General features: G+C 59.1%; 2 protein-coding genes across 3 annotated transcripts in view; both read left to right on the top strand.

The window, feature by feature from the left end:
- The window catches only part of TIMP2 (TIMP metallopeptidase inhibitor 2), an 18,013-nt gene extending 9,490 nt beyond the window's left edge, over positions 1-8,523 (top strand). Inside the window, exons 5-7 of the mRNA XM_014531723.1 lie at positions 86-194; positions 3,998-4,122; positions 5,790-8,523. Of these exons, the coding sequence (XP_014387209.1) occupies positions 86-194; positions 3,998-4,122; positions 5,790-5,987 (432 nt within the window). The 3' untranslated portion in view covers positions 5,988-8,523. The remainder of the gene's footprint in view (positions 1-85; positions 195-3,997; positions 4,123-5,789) is intronic.
- Positions 5,746-9,303, top strand: part of USP36 (ubiquitin specific peptidase 36) — a 30,942-nt gene continuing 27,384 nt past the window's right edge. For both annotated transcript variants that reach the window (XM_005884217.2, XM_005884218.2), the window contains exon 1: positions 5,746-5,756. The gene's annotated coding sequence lies outside the window, so the exon portion shown is untranslated. The remainder of the gene's footprint in view (positions 5,757-9,303) is intronic.

The following is a 9,303-nucleotide window of genomic DNA, read 5'->3' on the forward strand; positions in this document are numbered from 1 at the left end:
CAGGAGCGCAGGCTGCCCCTGGACCCGGAAACGCCCGGGAAGCTGCGGCCACTCCGCTGACCCGGGCCCCCCATCGTCTTACCAGATGTTCAAGGGACCTGACAGGGACATCGAGTTCATCTACACGGCCCCGTCCTCCGCCATCTGCGGGGTCTCGCTGGACGTCGGAGGCAAGAAGGAGTATCTCATCGCAGGTGCGTGCGCCGCAGGCTGGGTCGAGGGACGGGAGCCCGAGGCCGAGAGGGAACCTCGTTTTAATCTGTTGATATGAGGGTGCACTGGCATCTCCGTGGTGCCTTGTGGTAAAAGTCACAGAACGTAACTAACCGTAGTCGCCATTCCTAAGCGCAGGTCCCCGGGGGAGGAGGAGGAGGCCTGTGGTCTGTCCGGGGGTCCCTCCCTCCCGCCAGCCCCTGCCCAGCCCCTGCCCCTGGTTTCTTTGCTGCTACATCGAGACTTTGGCTCCTGCCCTCGGGGATGATGGGAGGTTCCCCCCTCTTTTGGGCCCTTCTGAGCATCTCGCTGCTTTAAGAGCATCCGCTCTCTGTTGGCAGTTTCATCGCGATATAATTCACACACCGTGCAGGGCACCCACAGACAGAGTGTGACTCAGTGGCTTTGGTGTTGACAGGGCTGTGCAGCCATCACCCCAGCTCTTACCTCCCCACCCCCCTTCTCCACCCCCCGCCGGCTCTCAGCAACCACTGAGCCGCTTCTGACTTCAGATTTCCCTGCTCCAGACTTCTGTGTTATGGGACCATGTACCCCGTGGTCCCTCGCGTCTGGCTCCTATCCCTCAGCATCGCGCGTGTTGTAGCGGGTGTCAGCCCTCCACGCCTTTCTGTGGCCCAATCATGCTCCACTGAACGGATACACCCCACCCGCCTCCCCATTCATCATTCCGTGGACACGGGGGTGGTTCCCACCTCGGGGTTATTGTGGAAGTGCTGCTAGAACAGCCGCGCACGCGTTTTTGCGTGGATGTGTGTTTTCATTGCTCTGGGGTGGATACCAGGAGTGGAATCGCGAGACATATGGTGACTCTGTTTCATCATTCGAGGAACCGCCAGACGGCTCTCCAAGGCAGCCCCACCGGCTTCCCTTCCCGCGCCTGCGATTTTTATAGGGAAAGTGCCATCCAACGGAGAGAGGGGGGTGGGGACGGAATCAGGATGCAGAGATCGGAGACCCGACTGCTGCCCCAGAGGCAGGGAGGCGGCGACGCTGCTAGCGCACCCGGCACAGGTGCCGGCGTCCCCAGCTGCCTCAGGGGCCCCGCTCGGCCTGTGCCCGGAACAGCGGGAGGCAGCCTCATCATCGCTTATGTCTCCTTTTCCTACTTCCCTGGATGGGCTCCGTTTTGCAAATTACGACAGCGATTATTTTTATGATCAGAAAAATGCGATCTGGAGAGAAGAGAAAGGAGACAGAATCCCCCATGTGCAGGGGACTTGCCGTAGCAAACCAGCGGCTTCTGGTTTGCGGTGTCTTCTCTTTGTGCTGCACCTGAGGACCCACAGGAGGAAGTGGGGGGCCCGGACCTCGGTGCAGGCTCGATCTCCGGCCCTGGTCGGGGCGTGGGCAGGAGGCAACGTTGATGTGACTCTCTCACATGGATGTTCCTCTCTGTCACTCCCCCTGCCTTCCACTGTCTCTAGAAACGAATGGAGCCCTGGCCAGAGCGGCTCAGTTGGTTGAACACTGTCCCATGCACGAGACGTTGCCAGTTCAATTCCTGGTCAGGGCACATGCCCGGGTTGCAGGCTCCATCCCCAGGAGGCAGCTGATCGATGTTTCTCACTCTCCTTCTCCCTTCCTCTCTCTCTAAAACATCAATAAAAACATTTAAAAAATAGCCCTAACCGGTTTGGCTCAGTGGATAGAGCGTCGGCCTGCAGTCTGAAGGGTCCCAGGTTCGATTCCGGTCAAGGGCATGTACCTTGGTTGCGGGCACATCCCCAGTAGGGGATGTGCAGGAGGCAGCTGATCGATGTTTCTCTCTCATCGATGTTTCTAACTCTCTATCTCTCTCCCTTCCTCTCTGTAAAAAAATCAATAAAATATATTTAAAAAAAACATTTAAAAAATAAAAATTAATGGAAAAATATCCTTGGGTGAGGATTAACAAAAATAAAAATAGAATGAGAGCCCGCGAGGGACACACCGCCCTCTAGGGGCTGTCTGCCCAAACTGCAGGGCTGCCAGGCACTTGTGAAGGAGGCAGGGCTGGGCTCCTTCCCCTTGGCTCCCAGGGGTGTGGGGACCTTGGTCTGGCTTCTGCAGGCCCCACACCTCCCTGTTCTAGGAACCTGTGTGCCCTTTGGCAACCCGACCTCCTCCCCGGGCTCAGCGGCAGCTCCGGGTGAAACCACGGATTCTAGATCTTTCTCTCCTGGAGTCGGGACGGGCTAACCAGACATTCCCGGGCGCAGCAAGCCACTCCGCTGGCGCTGGCTGCCGCCCTGGGAGTGACCACACAGCCCGGGCAGCCCGCCCCCTTTGGGGCAGTGACTCACCTTCCCGTGTTGAGTTGGACACGCGTGTTTGGGGGTTCTCAGACTCGGCCCCGGAATTTCCTCCCACAGTCCTCTCGAGCCCCACAAGGAAAAATAAACATGCAACCCTCAGCAACAAATTTTAATTAATTCCTGTTTTTCTGTATCCGAAAATTATTTTTTTTAAATGTATTTTTATTGACTTCAGAGAGGAAGGGAGAGGGAGAGAGAGAAACATCCATGATGAGAGAGAATCATGGATCAGTTGCCTCCTGCACGCCCCACACTGGGGATCGAGCCCGCAACCTGGGCCTGTGCCCTGACCAGGGATCCAACTGTGACCTCCTGGGTCATAGGCCGACGCGCAACCACTGGGCCACACCAGCCGGGCCCAATCAGATCTGAATTATCTATTCCGAAAGGGGTCTCCTTTTAACGTTCTGAGATGCTGCCCCATGTACCCACGACCTCCGAAGCGCCCGCTGGCCCAGCCACTAGGGCTGTTGAAAACATGCCATTTGCGTTTCGTACCCTCGCTGGGTTTTGCCTGCTGCCGCTAAGGCTTGAGTTAGTGGTGGAAAGGTCGAAGGGGAAAGCCGCCACAAAAGCAGATAAGCGGCAGATTGCTGGGACCCCCACGGCTTCCCCAGGGGACTTCCATTGAGCAGTTGCTGCGTGCAGGGCGCTGCGGCTAAGAGGTGTAAGACCCAGCCTTTCTGCGTATGCTTATGACGTGGTGAGGGAGCAAGATGCAAAAGAAAGGCAAGGAACAGGGACAGGGGACATCGACGCCAAGTGAGGATGCAGTAGCCATGCCCGGGCACGGGGGGCGAACTGGAGGGAGAGCTCAGCCTGCCGGTGTCGGAGGAGCGAGCAGGGGGGCGGGAGGCGCTGCGTGCACCAGTGCGTGCGGGGTGAAGGCCACAGAATCCAGGGATGGGGCTGAGGCACGTGCCCTCTTCCAGTGCTGACCCTTCCTTGAAGCACAGCTCACAGAGAGGGGATGCAGGGCGGAAAAAATACCTCTTTTTTTGAAGTGTTGAAGGCTGCCTGAACCCTTCTCTTGTTAGTTATTAGGATTCAGAATAAGTGCTGGAGTGGTCACCCTGCTGCTGCTGCTGCTGCTGCTTTTTTTTTTTTTTTTTAAATCCTCACCCGAGGATATTTTTTCCATTGATTTTTGGAGGGAGTGGAAGAGGGAAAGACAGAAATATCGATGTGAGAGAAGCACATCAATTGGTTGCCTCCTGCACCAGCCCGGGCCAGGGAGGAGCCTGCAACTGAGGTACGTGCCCTTGACCGGAATCGAACCCAGAACCCTTAAGTCTGAAGCCCAATGCTCTATCCACTGAGCCAAACCGGCTAGGGCACAAGTCTGCCCTTAACACGTGGTGCTGTTAGAACTACACTCCCCCATGCCCGGGCCGCCCCGGATGCAGGCGTGGGCGGAGGAAGCAGGCGGCGTGGCCTGCGCTGAGCTCGGTGGCCCCATCTCTCCCCAGGAAAGGCCGATGGGAACGGCAAGATGCACATCACCCTCTGTGACTTCATTGTGCCCTGGGACACCCTGAGCACCACCCAGAAGAAGAGCCTGAACCACAGGTACCAGATGGGCTGTGAGTGCAAGGTAAGCCGCCGCCTCCTCCGGGCTTCACCGCATCTCTGCCACCGCCTCCAGGTGGATGCCAGGGTTTCACCCCTGGCTTTCCCGGGCCTCTCTATGCACAGGGCCCTGACTTAGCGCAGGACTCTGGGAGGTGTGGCCTCCCCACGGGTGAGGCTGTCGGTGGGAACCTGGCCATGTGACCGTAGCTCCTGGGCGGAGGAGTTTTGTGGGGAGAATATGGTCCCATGAGTATTTTCTACAAAGAAAAGTGTCAATACTTGCTCTGTGACAGGCTCCAGGTGTTGCAGTTTTGCCAGAGTTGCAGCCATTTCCACGCGTGGGCCCTTGTGAATGTGGGGTCTGTGTGTCCTTCGCACCAGACACCCCAGCCCCCCTTCTTACAAAGTGGCCAGAGGTTGTGCTGTACAGCGAGAGCGTCACTAACGCTCTTTTTAAATTTTTAAAAAATAGATTTTATTGGTTTCAGAGAGGAAGGGAGAGGGAGAGAGAGAAACATCGATGATGAGAAAGAATCATTGATCAGCTGCCTCCTGCATGCCCCCTACTGGGGATCGAGCAAGCAGCCCGGGCATGTGCCCCTGACCGGAATCAAACCCGGGACCCTTCAGTCTGTAGGCCGACGCTCTACCCACTGAGCCACACCAGCCAGGGCGCGTCACTGACGCTCTTGCAGTCGCAGACGGTGAGCCATTGTCAGGGCCCTGCCCGCAGCCCATCGCAGTGAGTGAGCCTCAGTCCGGAGGTGCCGGGCCCAGCACGAGCCCGTCCCGCGGAGGCTGCTGGGAGTGGCCGTGGGGCTGGCGCTGCGTGTAGCCCTCCTGCCCCTCCTCATCCTGGTAGCTGGCCTCCTGCCCAGCCCTTAGCTCCTTCGGAGCGAGGGTTCCGACCCACCGTCCATGTGTGCTGAGCGCACTCTGAGCCCAACACAAAGCCAAAGCCACGTGCCTCCACGTGAAGGTTTCACCCTCTGGACTCGGCTTCCTCAGCCCCCGTGCTGTGTGCTGATCCCCTCGGAGCCCCTGTGCTTGAGAGCGGGGTACCGCCCCTTTCATTCCTCCCGCCCATCTTCGGAAGTTCAGACCCTTTGTTGTTGTCTTTAATATATTTTTATTGATCTCAGAGAGGAAGGGAGAGGGAGAGGGAGAGAGAAACATCAATGATGAGAGAGATTCATTGATTGGCTGCCTCCTGCACGCCCCGTACTGGGCATCGAGGCCACAACCCGGGCCTGTGCCCTGACGGGGAATCCAACCGTGACCTCCTGGTTTATAGGTCAGCGCTCAACCACTGGGCCACGCCTGCCGGCCCTTTGTTGTTGCCATTACTCACCTACTCCCAGGAGGGCGGGGCTGAGGTAGAGCTGCTTTGCTGGACTCAGAGAAGGTAGACCAGCCGGCCCAGCGTGGAGGCGGCCTGCAGTGGCTGGGGCTGCAGGGGGGTGGGGTGCACGCCTCACCGGCTTCATCTCCCCCTGGGCGGCCGCCTGCCGCTGTGTGGATCGCCTGGCACTCAGGAAAGCCGCCTCCCCTCCAGCCCCAGCCCCCTGCTGCCCTCCCGTGGTCACTCATTCAACAAACTGCCCTCGGCCCTTCGCCAGGCGCCTTGCTGGGTCCTGGAGCCGCCCCGCGGCCCGGGTCCCGACTGAGTCCTCCTCCCTGCCCCCCCAGATCACGCGCTGCCCCATGATCCCCTGCTACATCTCCTCCGTGGACGAGTGCCTGTGGATGGACTGGGTCACCGAGAAGAGCATCAACGGGCACCAGGCCAAGTTCTTCGCCTGCATCAAGAGGAACGACGGCTCCTGCGCCTGGTACCGCGGGGCGGCGCCCCCCAAGCAGGAGTTTCTCGACATCCAGGACCCCTAGAGGCCGCGGCCCCTCGGCCAGTGGGAAGCCTCCAAGAGCGTAGACTGGTCCAGCTCCGGCATCCCTTCCTGGAAATAGCATGAATAAAACCGTCATCCAAGTGGGTCTAAATAGTGTCATTCTCCCCCGTGTAGCCCCTTACGTACAGCTGTGGTCCTGGAGGGAGAGGCGGGTCCCACCCTGCGCCCCCAGCCTGGGCTCTGTGCGGCCAGCCTCCCTCCTGGCTGCGGGCAGGGGTGGGACCCGGCTTCCCTCCCAGGCCCAGCCTGGCGCTGTCACAGACGCTGAGCGGGCAGCACCTAGGGGTCCCCCTCCCCCCGGCCTGGTCAGGGCAGAGCCTGGATATGTGCATTTTGCAGAAACTTGAGGGTCGTAGCAAGACTGTGTAGCAGGTCTACCAGGTCCCTCCCTCCTGACAGGGGCATGTCCCTCGTTTCTCGCAGCTTCCACACCTCTGGCCCTGGGGTGTCATCCCCACCCCTTGCAAGTCCCCCCGCCCCCAGGCTCCCCGAGCTGACCTCGGGCTCCCACACCAGCGACTCCTGTGTGGGGAGCAGCTTGGTCTGGAAGGAGCCCTGATAACTCTTCTGCACCCACAGAATTCCAGGGGGCCTCCCCCGGCTGGGGCGATGTGAGAGTGACAGGTGGGTCATGGCATCACCCCTGCACTCCTCCTCCAGCCCTTCGGGGGCGTGAGACGCTCTGCCCTGAGGACAGAGGTCGGGGGACACTTGGCTGCCCTTCGCTTATTCTTGAGCTTCTGAGGTCCCTCCAGCCTCCTCCTCCTCCTCCTGGCATCCGTGTCTAGGGGGAGTTGCACGGATTGGCTTTGAGGGGCGTTGCGTGGGGCCAGGGCCAGAGCTAGCTGTGCTGTCTGTGTCACTTCCTGGGGACGGAAAGCTGGGTCCCGCTGGGCCCCCCACCTGTGGAGGTTTAGTATGCCTCCCCCCGCCCCCCTCCCGAGACTGACAGCGCCGCTGCTGTGCCTGGATTTCTGCGGGGGAAGCCAGCTAAGTGTCTGATGAAGTCCCTAGGGAGGCGCAGGCGGCTTCGGGAAACTCCTGTCTTTCTGGGCCCCCGGGGCCTGTTGCGGCTTTGCGAGGCTCTCGTTTTTCTTAAGATGAGTTCTCAGATCGCAGGCGAACCAAGGTGCAGCGCACCCACCCCTGCTGATGTCCCTTATATTCCCAAGATGCCTCCATTAAGGAACCTCATTCAGAGGGAGCCGGGGGACCTGTGTGCTCCCGAAGAATGGCTTTCCGATGCCGGCACATGGGGGTGGCCACGGGCAGGCCCTGCTCTGCAGAATGAAAAGAATCCTTTTGCTCCCGCTTGTTTTGTAAAGACAACCAGTTCTGAGTTTATCGTGCACGTGAGGCAAACGTACACCCACAGAAGCACAGGGGCACGCATGCGCGCACACCACGAGGCAGGTCCGCTGGCCCGCGAGCGGTCATTGTCTTCCAAGCCCGCTCTGCTCGGCGGTGACCCTGTGCCCCTGTCAGACCCCGTCTCCCCAGCGGCACGCGGCCCTGTGGCTGCCCGGGGCCTGGTCGGCACAGACTTGGATGACTTCCCTTTTGGGCACAGACTAGGAGGTCCAGGCATCGGCCCCGCCCAGGGCGTTCGTGCCGTGCAGGGGGACGTCTGTGAGATGTCGGGGTGGACCAGTCCCTGTGATCGCAGTGTAGACCAGAACGCCCGCCCGTTTGCTTCCCGCCTGGTGTTCCCATGTGTAACCTTGACTCCCGTTCCTGCTGACTCCGTCGGTTTGTCTCTGACATTGGCTGTGACCATTCCTGTGCTGTGTGTCTATGACCCTCGGTAGGTGGTAGGCAGGCACTTTTTTTTTTTCAAGTCTCTGCATCTCGGAAGCATTGGAAGCATTTGGCCCAGAGTGTGAGCGGGGCGTGGCCCTCGCCCGGAGCGGTGGCTCCCTCGGCGCGCAGCCTGACTTCTTTGAGTATCGTTGCTATTTCCGCCTCCCATCTTCTCTCTGGTTCAAATTATTACCAAGAAAAGGATCGAAAGGGTGGCCTTCGTGTTTAATCCATGCACGTTGGCCTGTGAGCCGTGCCCAGCAGGAAAACACCAAAAAAACGAAAGGAAGTGCCTGGGGCAGCCGACTGACAGAGCGGCTCAGGTACCCTCACGTCGATCTTCGCAGCGTGTACGGGGTCAGAGGCTCCCGCTCGGCCTTGTTCATTTATGTTATACTCCTCCCTCCGCGTCTTCACGCAGCGACTCACACTATTTAAATAACGTTGACGTGGTAGTTCTCCTCCAGCCTTCGCTTGATGGTAATATTGGACTTGCTGCCATAATTTAAAGCTTTGTGGCTTTTGTTGGATTTCTTTGTGTGTTTTTTTAAAAAACTTTTGGGGGGCGATGTGTGTTTGCTGGGGTAGGACCTTCCTGTGCTGGGAACACACGAGAGCCGTGGCAAGTGGACGGGCAGCCCGCGCATGTCTCCGATGCTTTGTATCATTCCTGAGTGAGCGCTCGGCCAATGGACAATAAACAGTATTATCACAGAGAACGTGTCCCTGCGCGTAGTGTGTCTGATGTTCAGAGCCGGGCAGACACCCCCGAGCCGGGCAGACACCCCAGAACCGGGCAGACACCCCAGACCGGGCAGACACCCCAGAACCGGGCAGACACCCCAGAGCCGGGCCGACACCCCCGAGCTGGGCAGACACCCCCGAGCCGGGCAGACACCCCAGAGCCAAGCAAACAGCCCAGACAGGATTTCCTTAAATTGGCAAATGATAGGAGCGGAGGAAGGGGCCCCTTCATTCATTGAGCACAGGCCTTTCTGTTCACACTCTCACACTCACACACACACACACTCACCCTCACACTCACACACACACTCACACTCACACACACACCCAGAGCCGGGCCGACACCCCCGAGCTGGGCAGACACCCCCGAGCCGGGCAGACACCCCAGAGCCAAGCAAACAGCCCAGACAGGATTTCCTTAAATTGGCAAATGATAGGAGCGGAGGAAGGGGCCCCTTCATTCATTGAGCACAGGCCTTTCTGTTCACACTCTCACACTCACACACACACTCTCGCACTCGCACTCACACTCACACACACACTCGCACACTCGCAGAGCTCTGTCACGGAGCATTAAATGCCATCCATTCCGTGTCACCGACTGCAGAAACAGTTCAGGTTGTGTTTTCTGTCGGTGACATCGGTGGGGGAAATGGTGCATGGCAGCATCTGGGAAAAATAAGGCCCAAACCCTCTGTGTCCTCTGTGCCCTGACCTGGCGTCGGCGCCCAGCCTGGCCCGGGGGCTCGGCA

The sequence above is a fragment of the Myotis brandtii genome, unplaced genomic scaffold, assembly GCF_000412655.1.
Source record: "Myotis brandtii unplaced genomic scaffold, ASM41265v1 scaffold825, whole genome shotgun sequence".
NCBI lineage: Eukaryota > Metazoa > Chordata > Mammalia > Chiroptera > Vespertilionidae > Myotis > Myotis brandtii.